The sequence below is a fragment of the Lampetra fluviatilis genome, chromosome 34 (assembly GCF_964198595.1).
Source record: "Lampetra fluviatilis chromosome 34, kcLamFluv1.1, whole genome shotgun sequence".
NCBI lineage: Eukaryota > Metazoa > Chordata > Hyperoartia > Petromyzontiformes > Petromyzontidae > Lampetra > Lampetra fluviatilis.
In genome coordinates, this window is record NC_136308.1 from 7,227,894 (window position 1) to 7,246,146 (window position 18,253).

General features: G+C 43.5%; 1 protein-coding gene across 4 annotated transcripts in view; it reads left to right on the forward strand.

Moving 5' to 3' along the window:
- The first annotated feature begins 10,680 nt into the window (after positions 1-10,680).
- The window catches only part of LOC144944335 (IQ motif and SEC7 domain-containing protein 1-like), a 289,601-nt gene continuing 282,028 nt past the window's right edge, over positions 10,681-18,253 (forward strand). For 2 of the 4 annotated variants that reach the window (XM_078872419.1, XM_078872420.1), the window contains exon 1: positions 10,681-11,460. In XM_078872419.1, the coding sequence (XP_078728545.1) occupies positions 11,216-11,460 (245 nt within the window). In that variant the 5' untranslated portion in view covers positions 10,681-11,215. The remainder of the gene's footprint in view (positions 11,461-18,253) is intronic. The other 2 variants (XM_078872423.1, XM_078872426.1) reach the window with 2 other exon arrangements.

Sequence of the window (18,253 nt, forward strand, 5' to 3'; positions counted from 1 at the left end):
ATAAATTTGACATTCTGCTTACAACTCTCATAACGAAAAAACAAAAATCGGTACTAAGGATGAGCAGTACACAAACAAAACAATCAGCACATCAGCAATTCCCTTTTCCAAAATTCTAATTTGTTTTTTGAGAGGGCATGACCTGACCTGCAGAGCAGACGTAAATATTTAAATGGAGTGATTGGTTTGCTGTTATTGCGTGCGAGAGATAGACATGTTTTGACAGATCGATGAATTACAATGGTTGAAGTCATCAGCATACTGCTCATACGACTGCTGATTATACGAAGTTAACTTTCATTATCATTATCATAATACCATTATTTATGAATATAAAAAGCTTTGTTCATCATTACACTATTATCCCGAGGATGAGCACCTGTGCAGCGGAGATGCTACCAAAAGTCATTATACAGCATATAACCCTGTTGCACACAAGTGGGTAAGACAACAACACCTGCAGTGGTACATGCCTTTAGAAAATCATAGGAATTACTTCTGCAAACGTATATTATTTTAGATTTGAAGCTTTCGTGACTGCAAGGATTCATATTCTTAAGTTGTTTCGGTAAAGTCACGTAGGTAAAACATTACAATTAATAAAAGTAAAATAAAATAAAAATCACTGTGATTTTTATTTTATTTTACTTTTATTAATTTTAATGTTTTACCTACGTGACTTTACCGAAAAAAACCTAAGAATGTGTATATTATTTTATTTATTATTCCACCCCCTCCTCCCCGCCCTATACAAATGTATTCATATTGAGCTGTCATCATCGTGTTACGCCTCGAGCAATCGGATCAGGGCATGGCCCGTGAACGACATTTATCCCAAAAAAAACCCGTCAGGTGTGTTTAAAAAAACTAAATGTATACGGTAGAGAGCGCATTGTCCCACGTGCTTTCAAATGATTGGCACGGTTGGCCATGCACCTCCGATGGATACGTATGGTGCGAAAGAAGTTCAACGCAAATACACACAATGAGATTGCAACATAACAACCGCGGCAGAGGAGTTCGATTTTCAGAGACACTAAGTTTGTGAAATCGTCGAACAAAACCAAACGAACGTGATGGACTAACTTGGTGCAGAGACCGTCAATTCACTGCTTTATAAAAACTGGCTTAATCACGGATGATTTTTGATTTGAAGCTTTCGTGACTGCAGGAATCCATACTCTTTGGTTCTTTCGGTAACGTCACGTAGGTATAAAATAAAATAAATCACGACGTTTCTGGCGCAACACAAGCGTCCGTCATCAGGTGGGAAAGCATGGCCTGCCACCTGATGACGGACGCTTGTGTTGCGCCCGAAACGTCGTGATTTCTTTTATTTTATACCTACGTGACTTTACCGAAAGAACCAACGAGTATTAATCACGGATGGCTGCCCACATTTAAACCACGGCTCTCAGAGGTGCTGGCATAGCGCTTTGACTGCCGAGTGACCTCTCCTAATTGATTGATCGTATATGGTATAATCTCCACCAATGCACTTTTTTATTGTAATGCTAATGTATTTAATACAGCATAAGCGGAGGCTCAAAAATAAGATTGTGCGAATGTTTTTTTATTTATTACCCTGATACATTTTTTACTAATTCTAAAATGTATGTGCAGGGAGAATGCATAGCTGATATCTAGAGCTTTCATTTAATCATCTCCAGTGCAGACTTTGTGACAGAGAAGGGTGACATGTCACTGTAGATACCCCTGAATGATTACGTAAAAATCACGTAACAAAGATAACATAGGTTAGGCAGAACAACTTCTTACAAATATGGGACATTTCAGGTCAGGCTTGCAGAAATAATGTCTGGATAAGGTGGAAGCCAATACCACCATTATCTACGTAATTGTTTTAACAATGTGTGACAGTTTAATATTGTGTATTTTTTTTCTATTAACTTATATTTATTCGATAATGAGGCAATGATAGCCCTGCACTGATTTAATGGAACACAATAGAAACATAAATCCAAATGCAGCCAACTACTATTAATAACCTAATTGTTGATGGAAGTCTGCATGTTAAATAAGTGTGTGAAATAAGACATGTTTTCTCTTAAATTATTTCACATCGCGAGACAATATTGTATATCGCATTATTAGATGGGGAAAACTTTCATGGGATCAGAATGTCTGGACAAAGAAACATAAACCATGTTTTATTTTTATTTTACCAGGTAAGGCCCACTGAGATACTGTATACGGCTAATTTTATATTAAGCTCCTGAAAAGAGCTATATAGCTCTGTTAGCCGAATCTGGTAAAATACAAATAGTTCAGTTGAGTTTAGTTCTGCTTGAGGCACCCATAATCGAGCTTTTTTGGGTTAGATCGTGTAAATATATAAATGTGTCGTTAAAGCCCGCCACCACCCGACACAGCCAACTAGTAAGGGTTGTCACGTAAACAGAACGTGGCCATTCGTCACGAGTACAGCACTAGTGTGTAGTGTAGTAGTGTAGTGTATAGTGTAGTATTGTATTGTATAGTGTAGTGTATAGTATACTAGTACAGCACTCGTGTATACTGTAGTAGTGTAGTGTATAGTGTAGTGTATAGTGTAGTGTATAGCGTACTAGTACAGCACACCGGTGTGTTGGAGAGCCAAGCCACAACATTTACAATCTGAGTACGACGTTTCTATAAGGATCGAAACAGTAAGACTTCTCCACAAACCTGGCTGTTGCCTGATGAAGCTAGTTGTAATTACTGGCGAAACGTCGTACTCAGATTGTAAATGTTGTGGCTTGGCCACGTTCTGTTTACGTGACAACCCTCACTAGTTGGCTGTGTCGGGTGGTGGCGGGTTTTAACGACACATTTATATATTTATGCGACATAACCCCAAAAATCCTCTATTAGGGATGATATTGGTCGCGAAAGCCGTGTTAAACTGCTTAAGGCACGTTTGCACATTCATTCTCATTGAATTTATCCCAAGTATTACAACCTGCTCTTTGATGCCTCTCGTTTGGTTTTAATCATTATACATACTCTGGTAGATACCGCTGAAAGAAGTTGGGAAAGAATTAAGTACATAACAAATTAAAACCAGATAATTGGTTCTTTACCCTTCTATCTGGCAACAAAACTGACACCTTTTTTACAAGGAGTCATGTTTGCATAGACCGCAATACCTGCAGTCATAATACAAACAAAAGAACATAACTCTGATAATGTGCACTGTCCTTAAAGTTGATTGATCCACACCCGAGACAGCTTTCCTTAGAGCCTAGTCTCATATGGGTTGGACCAGATGACGCCAAAAGGCGCACAACTCAAAGACAATGCACCATCAGAGTATGAGAGCTCGGGGCAAGCATCTACACTATGGGAACCTCATTTGCCAGTAAAAATATGAGAATTGGTTCTTTACCCTTCTATCTGGCAACAAAACTGACACCTTTTTTACAAGGAGTCATGTTTGCATAGACCGCAATACCTGCAGTCATAATACAAACAAAAGAACATAACTCTGATAATGTGCACTGTCCTTAAAGTTGATTGATCCACACCCGAGACAGCTTTCCTTAGAGCCTAGTCTCATATGGGTTGGACCAGATGACGCCAAAAGGCGCACAACTCAAAGACAATGCACCATCAGAGTATGAGAGCTCGGGGCAAGCATCTACACTATGGGAACCTCATTTGCCAGTAAAAATATGATAATTGGTTCTTTACCCTTCTATCTGGCAACAAAACTGACACCTTTTTTACAAGGAGTCATGTTTGCATAGACCGCAATACCTGCAGTCATAATACAAACAAAAGAACATAACTCTGATAATGTGCACTGTCCTTAAAGTTGATTGATCCACACCCGAGACAGCTTTCCTTAGAGCCTAGTCTCATATGGGTTGGACCAGATGACGCCAAAAGGCGCACAACTCAAAGACAATGCACCATCAGAGTATGAGAGCTCGGGGCAAGCATCTACACTATGGGAACCTCATTTGCCAGTAAAAATATGATAATTGGTTCTTTACCCTTCTATCTGGCAACAAAACTGAAAAATTAAAACCATTTGATGCATTTTGGGGGTATCTAATACAACGCTTTTGCCTAATATTGTGGACAGAGCTAAGGGGAATGCCATGATTGTCGACATCTTTGAGAGGACAGGGAGCAACACACACAAACACTCTGATGTGAAAACGATGTATATAATGTATATTAAATTATCAATATAAATGTAAACAATTATTATGACGATGACGATATGAATGTTGCATGCTGCAATTCGTGTATTCTGGATAATTTGACCAATATTTTATGTTTGTTTTCTGGCTTGGCTCCCTTGCTAAATGTGACAATTATTAGCTAATCACAATTATTTGAATATTATTTTCACTGAATTATGCGTTACATTTATTTTTTTGCTTATCGTGTTTCCTAAATAGCTGCTCATGCAGCATTTAAAAGCATCCTGGAGTGCAATAAATTCCCCAAGAAGCTCACAAGTGAGGAGAAAGCGGCTTGGAACAGCTTTGTCGCAGTGGTTCGTGGCTTCCTGGGCAATCACAAGGTCGAAAACTACGTGGAGCTGGTTGGGACTGGTGAAGAACTGCGGCAGAATGGGCTGTAGGATGTCCATCAAAGTCCATATCCTTGATGCTCATCTTGATAAATTCAAGTAGAACATGGGAGCGTACTCGGAGGAGCAAGGCGAGCGCTTCCACCAGGATATACTGGACTTTCAACAGCGCTACCAAGGACAGTATAATCAGAACATGATGGGATACTTTATTTGGGGGCTGATTCGTGAAAGTGATTTACAGTATAATCGTAAATCTCGAAAAACTACTCCCTTCTAAATACTTTTTGCTATTTTTTGCATTACTTTAGCATGAAAACATGTTAATTTAGATTCATATGTTGTTTTTTTCTGACTTTCTAGATAGCTGCTCATGCAGCATTTCAAAGCATCTGTTATTACTTAACGTATACTAATTGCCTCTCAGGTGTAGTTATTAGATTCATCTCCAAAATCCCAGCAATCAAGGGCCAAACAATTTTCCGAAAATAAAAACAACCAAAATGTTTGACAACTTAAATAAAAAACATAAATTAGAAGCTTCGCCTACCCTAGATTTGCTTATTTGGTGAAATAATGCATGAGGACATATATATGAGAAACTAATTACTTTATTATGTAAAACTAAGTGTCACTTAAAAACCTGGGGGTTACACAGCAAGATTAATGACCCTATAATGGTTTCGTGAAATTTGTAACAAAAAAAGAATTCATGAAGTCAAAGAATCAAAGGTAACTTTTCTCCCCCACCGTTCCTTCTTCTCGCCCAGGGTAAATCGAGGGCAGAGTTGAACTATCGACGCACTCGAGACTCAGTATGCCCCCCCCCCCCTGTTTTTGTCAGAGGAAGGTTTCCCTGACGAATTTAATATCAAGGATGTGGCATCAGCATGGCATCACTCGTCGCTTTCACTGAGGATATTTCACTTGCTGACGTGCCCAGAGACGTGGACTGTAGAACAATCCACGACAATAAAGTCATAGTATCCATGCCAGGTTTTTAAATGTTACACGAGCCCAGAGGGAGAGTGCAGTTACTGATTGAATGTTATTGAAAATACCGAGAGAGCAAAACCTGGCATGGAATGGCTAAGCCATGCGAATCTTGTTGTTCCACCAGCACTGCTTAAATTATAATATGATGCAAGAACCCTCGTTAATAGTTTTTTTTTGGTGCTTGAATTGCGGTTAAGTTAACACTTACTCACCCATCTTCTATGTCCATGTTTTTTTCAGGAGCTTATAATAGATTAAAGGCCGAGGGCATAACTTGTGACCTATACAACTGCTAATCAGTCCGTCATTTCCTTTCTAAACTCATGCCATTATCTCTGATATCCATCGTATCCGGCCATGGCTGAAGGGAATATTTGAGTGAGCAACTCTGATTAAATATGTTGAAGTAAGAAAATGAATCAATACATATATACACACAAAGGAATGCAATTGCAACCGTGTAACTTATATTCGTGTGTAAGCCCTTTGCTGATGAAAACCAATGAAAAGTAGCTCATTCAATCCTTGTTCTTGTATTCAAGCTGATTTCAGAGATATAAAAAAAAACATTACCATCGCAAGGCAGCCATTCACTTCCACACTTTCCAAATATTTCTGTCGACATTTCCACTGCCACTTGATACGCTCTCAAATGTATTGGCAGCGCGATAACTGTGCCACGTAATCCATTTAATACGCCTAAATTAATGTTGTCCAAAGCACCCATGACTCGCATAAAAGGCACCAGCTGGATATTACGAGTACACCCTCTAATTCCCCAATGCTGAGGGCTTTAACCGTAGCTCCTAATTACTCTGAAATTCAGGCGAGGCCTGTGTATTTTTGCTAATGTATTTTATGCTTTGTCTTTGTGAACCACCCCGCGCTAATTGCTTAGCGGTAAACACATTGAACTTTGGAGAGGAGAGGTGAAGGGGGGCAATATTTTTAAGTAAAGGCAAAGATCCCCCTTAAAGCCTTAACTGACTATGCTTATTCAGAGGTTTTATCGGTAAAGTCACGGAGGTAAAACATTTAAATTAATAATAGTAAAATTAAATAAAAAAATCACGACGTTTCGGAGGCAACACAAGCTTCCGTCTTCAGGTGGAACCGTCACAGCACGACTGCTGCATCAAGTAAGAGAAATTTCAAGAAAACAGTCTTTGCAAATATACTGGTTGAGGGTGGGAGGAGCCATTGTGAGGTTCGGTGCGGCTGAAGCACGCTTTTAGGAATGAGCCTTGGTTGTGTAGACTGGTTGAAATGGGAGGTTCCAAGAGTTGTTAAGGTGCGGCTAATGTAAAGGTGCGGTTGCTGTAAATGGGACTGAGCCTTTGTTATGTAGAGGTGGGGCGGCTGAAACCGATGCCAGCAATGAGCCTTTGTTGTGAAGACTGGTTGAAATGGGAGGTTCCAAGAGTTGTTAAGGTGCGGCTAATGTAAAGGTGCGGTTGCTGTAAATGGGACTGAGCCTTTGTTATGTAGAGGTGGGGCGGCTGAAACCGATGCCAGCAATGAGCCTTTGTTGTGTAGACTGGTTGAAATGGGAGGTTCCAAGAGTTGTTAAGGTGTGGCTGATGAAACTGACTGATGGGTCAAGTACGTCTAACGAGCGCCTATGAAGGCTGCAAAGCACACCAGGGGATGGCTGGTCAGCAACATGCCACGGCCGCATTCATCTCTACTCTTTGGTTCTTTCGATAACTGCTTCAGAAGTTTTTTTCTTGCTGTGCGTTGGTCCCACCTGATGACGATTGCTTGTGTTGCGATCGAAACGTCGTGATCTATTATTTTTTTCTACCTACGTGACTTTACCGAAAGAACCAAAGAATATGGATTCCTGCAGTCACGAAAGCTTCATATGAAGATCGCCTTCATCTCTTTAGTAGGTGATATTCACACAACGCAACAGGGACACACTTGACGCTGCATCGCGACCTAGTCGAAGCCCAGGACCGGTTCTGATAACACTGTGTAACACATTTTTATTAATTATTTGTTTCTGGATAGTAAATGTTATTTCCTAATTGCTTATGCCTCAAAATACAGAAAATGGCTATTATTCCACACAAACTTTGCTTTTGTGACCAGGACAGTGATATTTTGAAATTTACATATTTTCAATGAGAAAATTGGCCAATTTGCGTCTTTTTGTTCACATAGTCAGAAAAAAATTACATATTAATCAAAATTAACATGTATTTATACTAAAGTAATACAAAGATTACAACAAAACATTTAGACACCAAGGCACACTACCACAGGTGGGACTGGCCACAGTGGACCGAGTTCTCTGTGGGGAGGAACAACGTCAAGTGGGAGCCACTGGTGCTGATGCCACCACTGCACATCAAATTGGGCCTTATGAAACAATTTGTCAGAGCTGTGGATAAGGAGTCGGCAGCCTTCAAGTACCTTCAAGACTTCTTCCCTAAGCTGTCTGAGGCAAAGGTCAAAGCCGGTGTCTTCGTCGGACCACAGATAAAGAATATCCTGGAGTGCAATGAATTCCCCAAGAACCTCACTAGTAAGGAGAAAGTGGCTTGGAACAGCTTTGTCGCAGTGATTCGTGGCTTCCTGGGCAATCACAAGGTCTAACACTATGTGGAGCTGGTTGGGACTGGTGAAGAACTATGGCAGAATGAGCTGTAGGATGTCCCTCAAAGTCCATATCCTTGATGCTCATCTTGATAAATTCAAGGAGAACATGGGAGTGTACTCGGAGGAGCAAGGCGAGCGCTTCCACCAGGATATACTGGACTTTCAATGCCGCTACCAAGGACAGTGCAATGAGAACATGATGGGAGACTTCATTTGGGGGCTGATTCGTGAAAGTGATTTACAGTATAATCGTAAATCTCGAAAAACTACTCACTTTTAAATCTTTTGTAGTAATTTTTGTATTACTTTAGTATAAATACATGTAAATTTTTATTCATATGTTGTTGTTTTCTGACTTTATGTGAACGAAAAGATACATTTGCCCACTTTTCTCATTGAAAATAGGTAAATTTCAAAATATCACTGTCCTGGTCACAAAAGCAAAGTTTGTGGGGAATAATAGCAATTTTCTATACTCTTTAGGCATTTTGTAGTATTATTTTGTATTACTTTAGTATAAATACATGTTAATTGTGATTCATATGTTTTTTTCTAACTTCATGTGAACGAAAAGACACATTTGCCCATTTTCTAATTGAAAATAGGTAAATTTCAAGATATCACTGTCCTGGTCACAAAAGCAAAGTTTGTGGGGAATAATCGCCATTTTCTATACTTTTTAGGCATAAACAATTACGAAATAACACTTACTACCCAGGAACAAAAATTGTGTTACGTAGTGTAATCGAACTCAAGTCCCTGGGTGTTGATTAAAGCCACAACAAGCAGCAGCAGCAGCAGTCTCTGGCGAGTGGTAGCAGGAATGTGTTCTTATTCCATCTTGTGACGCCCCTCGTGAAACCGAAGTCCCCTGCGAGGTTCACGGATGCATCACACCTTGCGTCGTTTTTCCATGTATAACTTTAAAGACGTGGGAATCTTTAAACACCTGCAAAAATTAGTTACGTCTATAAGCACATCACAGGGCAAAGGTTCCAGAGTCTTGCTTGAAATGATGATTCTTGGTTTCAGGTCGTTTTTTTTGCGTGTGTGTTTTTTTATTTGGTGGGAGTATGCTCCTCACCGAATCACTTTTAATGGCGTATTGATTAATTGATGGGACATTGCATCATTTATGACGTCTTGAGTACTGAATTCAATTGCACACCAGTTTTTTTTGTTGCCAAAAATTATATTACGCAAAGACTTCATTATTTTTAAACTGTTATTCTTGAGGGTGGAAAAAAAATACATTTTAATGCGTCATGCTCCTGCTGCGTTTTATGTCTCCGTGATAATTCCAATGCCAGGTGCTCCGGCATCATCCGTGTTAGTGCTGCACACTTGCGTGCTTTTACGATCCGTGTCGTGGTACGGAGACTGATTTTTACCTGTCATAAAATATTGGCTGGTGTCACACACACTGCGTCAGGGCCATGCATTCTTTGGCATGCGGTTGCTCACGTTCACCAGCATGATTAACGCCACTGGGCCGTGAGGTAATGCTTATAATCGCGTATTGTCAATGTTCAGAGTGAAACAAAAAAAACGAATTAACTTACCTTGTAACAATTCTATATAATATGAGACACGGAGATAATTGTGTCAGCTGACACCACTTGCTGTTAGTGGTGCATATCACAACCCTTATTTGAACACATTGTAGATACATGTCAACTTAAATATGCAAGGACATGTTCTCAAGTTAATAATTCCCACTCTAAACGTGCACTCGTGTGGCGAGCCGTGATGTGTGTTACACGTGGGACACGAGACTGTGCTGCTAAATCAGTCCGTGAATTGGGCTTCGGCGTTTAGCTACAGAGCCCGCGCTGCAAGTCCATCTCATCCCGTGCAGGTATCGGTCCTGAAATTGCGATTCATGCGTAAACATTCATGGGTGACCGCCATATGCGCGCGCCTCTTCTCTTAGCAGAAAGAAACCGTAATTAAGCTGTAATGGCAATAGACACACACATACACACACGGTTGGGGCTCTGCATTAGCTGAACGCACACACGGAACGCGCACTCAGTCTGTGTCGCTTGCAAGCAAACCCGAAGATGCGACGCGCGATCTCAGCGAGCTTCATCGCGAGGTTGTTTGTGATATTGTTGTTGTTATCGATGTACACCTTTTTTACGCGCAGCTAAAATATTACGCAACTGAGCGTTGGCTGCGTTATTAATGCGGCGTTGACGAGAGAAGATATCTTCGTGTGCGTTTTTCATTTCCTCTCTGTAATTGTGATGATCGCTGCGTTTCGGACGTACAGACGATCGCCCCTCGCTCTCGCCGTTTTTGCCGATCGAGCGACCGGGTCGCGCTTGCAGCGCTGAACGCAAAGGAGGAGCCGTTTCACTTGCGCTGTTCGCTTCTCTTCAAGAGGGGGAGTCCTACGCCGAGGAACCGTAGGAGAGGGGGGGGGAGTGCGGGAAGCAGCTCATGGTCGGGGAGAGGGGGGGCGCACGGGGGTGGGGGTGATGCCTGCACTGGGTGCATTCGGCGTCCTCCTACGCACTATTGTAGCATCATCTTGAGCTCGGATCTCTGTCGCTAGCGACGCCGTAGTGGTGGCGGTGCTGGTGGGGGCGATCGGGTCGATAGCCGGAGCCAATGTCATCATCTGGAGCCGGCACTTCGAGGATGGCAGCAGGGAGGTACGCGAGCTAGCCGGAGATCCGAGCGCACGCACAGCGCTTCCGATCTGCTCCTGCTGCTGCTACGAGTGAGTGCGTTGCGTGCCTCGCTCCCAGCACCACTACAAGCGCTCGCCTCTAACCCCCCCCCCGCTGCTCGGCTTCCAGCGGGCGCTCCATCCCGTCCCTCCGCCTTCTTCCGAGGGGCAGCAGCGCCGCTTGACGCCGCGCACACCAAACGCTCACTCCACTTCTTGGGCAGCGCCGACTTTTCCGGAGCCACGCCGGATTTGGTGTTTTTTTTTGCGCGTTATTCTTCACCTTGGTATATCGCGGTGACCGTTGTCATTAGCGGTAGTTTACTTGGAGATTGTGGAAGCGGAAGGCGATAGCGTTGAGGCGCAACGCAGACGAGAGAGAGAGAGGAGAGATGGAGGCGAGGAAGCCACCGGCACAAGCGGCGAACTGTCTGCAAGAGCTCACGAAGCTGATCGGCGCGCAGCAGGAGGTCATCGAGCGGCAGCAGAGGCGCTTGGAGGCTCTTGAGAGGCTGGTGGCGCAGCTGGGGCGAGAGAACGCGGCGCTCAGAGCCGGTCCCGAGCAACAGCAGCAGCCCCCTGCTGAGCCGTGCCTCTTACGCTCCGTGGCCACTCTACCCGCGATGAAGGCTGATTCGTGAGTCGCACCTCACCACCACAACCACCATGCACCCCCACCCCCCCCCACCCCGTATAGCCTTCAACAGACTGTTGGGGCAAGTGCTGTTAGCGAGTAGCACCTTTGACGGCCAGCACGGCACACGAGGGGCTGAGTGGCCGGCAAAAAACGCTCGGCCGATTTTGCCTCCCCAGGTACTCATTCGAGGCTGAGTCGACCTAGGGGAGGCACAAAACCGGTTCAGATAATCGTCACTGGTGTTGACCGCCAGCGGGAATCGAACTCGGGTCACCCGGGTTCGTAGCGCAGCGCAGCGCTAACCCACTACACTACCGCTCCCCGGCCAGACACACTTACACTCACACACACTCGCGCGCGCACAGGCATGCGATCCAGCCACGCTCCAATGGTCGAAGCGCGCTCTTGTTCCTTGTCGTTCATCACGATTGCGGTTGTATGTAAGGCAATGAGGTTGTCGTGGTGGTGGTGGATTGAGTGCCGGCATAGTAGTTCTTGTTTACCTGTATAGATGCTGACGCTGCGTGCTGAGAAATGGTCGCAGTAAAGTGCGTAACTGTTTTATTGGGGAGTGTGTGTGTGTCCGCGCGCGTTAAAAGTGAAGCGTGCCGAGATCTACGAGAATGTGTGGTGGGTTTATTTTGTTCTTTTCCCCTTCTGCTATCCGCGAAACTTAAGTTCCATGAAAAAACCCCCCACTGCTAATGCGCACTCGCTTGCGCGTGGTAGAGAGATGCCATCGGAATATATTCGACTGCACAACGGGAGGGCCCTGCCGACGTTTTACTGGTTACCACAAGCCATAACTATGGAGCTGCGCCATTAATTTGATGGACGAGATAAAAAAACACACACACGCAGTGTGGCGCATCAATAAACAGTGCGATACTGGGGCTCCAGGATTTTTTTAAGTGTCCGGCAACACAATAGATCATTAGTACAACACACAGCAGCGGCCACGAGACCCCAGCCGTCAATGCATTTTATACGGCGCGTCACCTGCAGATTATTTTGCATATCGCTCAAAGGTAAATAGAAGTAAATTATACGTGGGGTGTTTGGTTTTTATTTAAATGGAATGTATATTTGTTTTACTATTGAGATATCCCGGGTTTGTTTTGGTCGTCTCGTGAACGAGCTCAAGCAGAATCTTAACTGGAACTGGATTTGTTTGCTTACACAAATACTGCCGGATACATTTTCTTCGGGAAAGCCAAAAGGCTGATGATGAGCTTAAACATGACGGACGCAACACAGGAGTTGTGCTATCGCCACACGCTGCTTTTAACCGGTAGTAACTCTATAACATCGCATATTGAATGTTTATTTTGTTTACCAAATTGTTATTGTGGGTCTAAGCGACGAACTTGCAGAGCGTGGACTGTGCGATGCTGTTGTGTGCAATCAAAACATGGTTTTGGCTGTACCCCCTCGGCTTATATTTTACTCGAAGATGGAAAGCAGACGACATGCCCAAATTAGTAACATCACATCCAAGCAAGTTGAGTGTGTCTAATCATTGCCATACACTCTCATAAAAGTCAAATAAACTTTGCAATACTCAAACGTCGTTCATATGAAGCATACTATACTCACATATTCAAGTTGAAGTTTACGAGAATGGTAATACAGTATAACAACGTTACAATTAAGGATGACTAAATAGACGCAATGGCTGGCATGATGAGATAACCACCTCGTGTCCAGGTGATACGTATATTGTTACATCAACGGGATCGTAGGAGATCAAAACCTGGATGAAAGGCCTCTATCCAGCAGTGGATTGACCAAGGGCTGCCGCTACTGATAATAACGAACGCATTTTGTCTGCAGCGCTCAGCAATCCAGACTTCGACCCTCGGGGGTCATCCCCAGCCAGGGTGGAGGCGACATTTATTTGGCGCATGAGCTCCTCTCCTCGGGCTGAGCTCTACAAATTCACACCTTTAGTTGTTGTTGTTTGGTTTTAATACGAGCGACATACTGCGAGTTGCAGGCTCATTAATTATAGATTTGAAGCTTTCGTGACTGCAAGGATTCATATTCTTAGGTTTTTTCGGTAAAGTCACGTAGGTAAAAAATTAACATTAAAATTAATATGCGCAACGTCAATTGCGGGGGGTTAAACTCGCAATAGACGGACGCGACACTCGGGGGACATTCCCCGTCCGCAAAGAAACGCAACATCCAGTGCGGACGAAGCGCTGCGCAGTCGTTGATCTTGGGGGGAGGAAGGTGGCGCTGCGATTTGCGATGCACAAGGCTCACGATAGAGAGAGAGAGAGAAAAACAATCTTTACCTGCGTCCTTTTACTGCCGAGCGGTGGGGTGGGTGGGACAACGCTTTGCGGTTTGATCGATCGATCCATAATCTGTTGGCATTGCTTAAATGCGCTGTATCGATCGGAGAAATTGATATTTATCACTGCGCCAGGCTCAACTGTTTTGTTAGTCGCTTGCATTGTCGCGCGCCTCTTCCTCGTGCGCGCCCGCAGCGAATTACGCCTTACGGATCCGAGCGAGCGCTGCCAGGCCCCACGACATTTATAATATCGTATGAGCGGCAATACCCCTCCTTCAAGTTGCTGCTCGCTGGCATTCCGAGCGAGCGAGCGAGATGCCATGCGCGTTCAAGGATGCGCCCAAACGCGGTTCGTGCCACGCATGAATTAAAGACGAGAAGAACGATGAACGATGCGCGTGGATCCTCTGCGACACGTGCTCGTCTCCGGAGGACACGTTTGGTCCCAACCTTTTGATGCACGCGAACTAAGTATAGATGCCTAATCGTAACACAATATGCGAAAACAAAAACATCCCCGAAATTAATTTGATAATTAATCAGCCTTACGAGTGTTGTGATCCCTTCTGTACAGCGAGTGAATGTTTTAACGCTTTCCACTTTGGTTGGAAAGCTTCAATAACACCGGTTAAGAATACGTAATACACACCTACACACACGCGCTTATATATTTCTTATAATGAGCACATTTCCTCGGGAAAATACATACCGTCTGCAGAATAATAATAATATCTGTACATTTGTCAAAAGTGGGGTGTGCTTAAGCAGGCGAGGCACCGCCACTTCTAAATGTACCGATGAGCCACGTGAATCATTTAGCGCGTGCACGTGGCGGAGAGGCGGTGGAGTGGCATAACTCAGCCACGAACAGGACTGACTAGCGAAGCTCGACGCCCAAGATCAGTGGCGAGTATCTGAACAGGTACTGGGCCTCTCCATGTCTGTCAACTGAGCCTGAAATGAGTACCTGTTTCTGCATGTAAATATCATCACTTGTAAGACAAAAGGCAGCTGGGGCGTGTTGTTAGTCACACCACACCCTCGTGTGCGGTGTTGGCCTTCACAGGTGCTCACTAACAGCACTTGGCCCCAACAGTCTGTTAAATCACTAGGGGTTCCTTGTCTTGATGGCTGTGCAGAATAAGATTGCTTCCCGTTTTTAGTTTTGTTATAGCACGAATTTCAGAGCCCGAAAATGTACCTTCATTCTCCCACAAAATGTGTTCGGTAGATGAAGAGATAACGTGATGAAATGAACTAGTTTGCAGGTGCTAGGTGGCTGATTATATCACACGATTGTGAGAGAAAGAAACGGCTTGGGGAGGCCTTGATTTAGCAGTTTATTAACAACATATGATGCTGAGATGAAGGACAATAAAAACACATCCAGGCAAATCTCGGAATTTTGAGGCTATCTGAATTGCTTAAAGGCAGTCTCTGAAATGCCCAGGCACTCCCAATGAATTCTCAGGGAGTATACCTGAATTTAAAGTTTGTCTCTAAATTGTCTGAAGCGTTTCAGGCGATTTTCTGGAAATATTTTTCATTGCAATGTGTAATTGTCATGAATTGCAAATGATTGTGCATTGTTACATGAAAGAACAGACAAGATGGACTACAATTCCCTGAGCGTGTTCTGTGCTAGATGTAATGTTGTTATTGTTATTATTCTATTGGGATAAAACACACAAAAAAAATCGCATTTGTGCATAATGAAATAGAGTAGTGATGAAGAGATTCAGAAATTCGCCACCAGTGAAAGTGCCAGCCGTTGCAAATGAATTAATTTCAAAGTTTCTGCCCTGTCCACTTCACACGTGCCTTTAGCCACCGTTGTGAACTGTGTTTTGCGTTCATTGCGTCATCGAATTTCCAGACGCGAAACTTGTATTGTTGGTGAGGTCCGCGGGAATGGATCGCCGGGATGACATTGAGAAACGCGGCGAAGCGTCCTCATTACCTTCATCGCAAGTCCTATTTTAATGCCGCAAATCAGACAACTGCTGCATAATGAGCGGATTAGTTTTCTATTTCTCTCCGTGCACATCCTCCCTTCGGGGAGCTTAACCACCCCGTTTGTGGAGATTAACACGTGGGAAAGCCAGTTTCCTGCTGTTTACCAAGGCACCACGCGGGGAAACCTTTTTTTTGCAGATTCAGTTCCTGTAGGGATATGTTTTTCTCTCCTTGAGGAAGTCACTTGGGGAGGGGAGGTTGGGGGTGGTGACGGTGGAGGGGGAGAAAAATAAGAGACCACTGCGATGTTTGCGGCTTGTTGCTATGTGAGAGGAAGGATCACAATTGCCCTTGCTTGAGGGCATCTTGGAAGCAAGGTCATAATCTCCTTTCGGTACCTCGCGCCAGGGTCAAGGCATGACGTTTCTCGAACCCTTTAATGAAATTTGCTTAACCGGCAGCGGGAAACGATAACGGTCAGTACATTCCCGCACGGTGCATTTATAACAGTGCGCATAATTGATGTCTACGTTTTGACTAGATAGTAAGACGTTGCCAAGAGCCACTTTTCAATGATTGAACTCTAATGTATTGAATCACAATGTGTTTGTTGACTGTAATTGAATTTTCATGATGAATGGTGTGTTTTTTTTAAGTATTGTAATGCACAAAGACAAATGGAAATATACGCTTTCAAGAAATTGACTTCCCTTTCGTTTATTGGAATTTTTATGAAACAAGACTGGTCGTAAAAAAAGAAAACCCCCCATCTAAAACGGGATTAACCCAATGTCCCCTCACGTGAATTCCCGCCGAAGCGTATGAAATTTGCTGAAGGTATGACTTCATGGAAATCGTGTGAGAATACGCTTGGATGTTTGAAAAGAACACGCGTTTTATAAACTGATGGAGGTTACAATCGATTGTGAATAAGAGTGACATTTACTTCCTGTTAAGTTGTTTATTTGGCGCACATATTTGCCGACAATGTTCCTGGTTCCTGTATTGAAGTAAATACAGCTGCTTGGAAAAGTTAAGTCAACAAGTACTGATTTTTAATATGTAGCAATGACTGCTGATCTGAATGTTGTAAGAAATAATGGAGATTTTCAGCCATTCTCAGTCCACCAATGGATGAAGGCCTCCCCATTCCATGACAATCATGGGGGTTTTCGACCATACTTCACCATGCTGGTTGATGAATGGGGGAGAGGGGCAGGTCCGGTTGTCATAGCACTTTAGCACTGATTTTAGCCATGGCAGGGAATTGAACTTGGATCGCAGGGTTCACAGTGCATTATCCTCACCACACAAGCACCTCCCCCCCTTATTTATGGACAACAACTGCAGACTGTATCTTTATTGATGATAACTTAACCGCCCCCTTAACCTGTTGTGGACTTACCAAATCCGGTCGACTGTAAGGTAGCCAAGAGACGGGACCGCAAATGGATTTAATCTGCCTGAGCAGGGCTCTGGGTGTTATCCGCTTATATGTGTTTAGGTTTTTCCAGGTGATTTGGGTTGTCTGGCAAATGCTCGTTAATGGAATAAGGCATACATCCCAGTGCAGGACCTTCCTAAAAAAACGAGTCTTAAGCCGCAGTGGGGCTTTTTTCGATAAACAAGAAAGGGCATTAATCATATAGCCAGATATGAGATTCTAAATGCTGATGAGAGCCAATAGGTTAAATGTCTTTCCTTTTTTTTCTTTCCGGCCAAACTCTTTAAGATTTGTGTTTGCAATCATGCGTTTGCACTACGTTCATACATTTTTTAACGCATACATATGACATTGTAGTCGATGGTGTAATGTGAACCATTTTCTTCTTCCGATGTAATTTTCTGCTGAAAGAAGAGAAACGACGAAACAGAGCAGGAGACGGACGAGATAGCCGCCCGCTGTTGTCACGTGACGACACTGCATGCACACGCGGCCTGAACGATTCCCAAATGCGTTCAGCGTTGACTCCGCGAGCAAGCGAGAAGCGGGATAATTTGCTCGTTCGGTACAGCACATGCTGGCGTAACTTTACAAGTTGGTGTCCATTACCGTTCAACTTCTGATGGAGGTATTTATGATCGCACGCCGGGTATGACGTCTGTTATGCAAACGTCACAACTGTAACCGTGTGGTTATTAGCACGGTTGGCAACGTACGGTGCAGTGTGAAAGAAGTTTAACATGCATACAGAGCAAAAGAAACCGACTCTGCTCAACGGATTTAACTCGCAACCACTGTCACCGCAGCTATAGGGATAAACGTGCAGCTTTGATCTTTAAGCATCAAGGACTGCGGCAGCATTTTTCAGGAAATAAAAGTACTGTAGAAATACACCTTTAAAAAAAATGAATAGCATAATATTGCTGGTAATTCCATTTCATTTCATGTTCGGAGCTGTTTAAAAAAAATCTGATAATTTCTGGTAGATATTAAATTTTAATTAGACCCATGGGGTGGAGGCAAAATGGGCAGGGTTAATTTATCAAGTTGTGGTGGCTTGGATTATAGTCAGTTCGCTGCATAAGATTAAA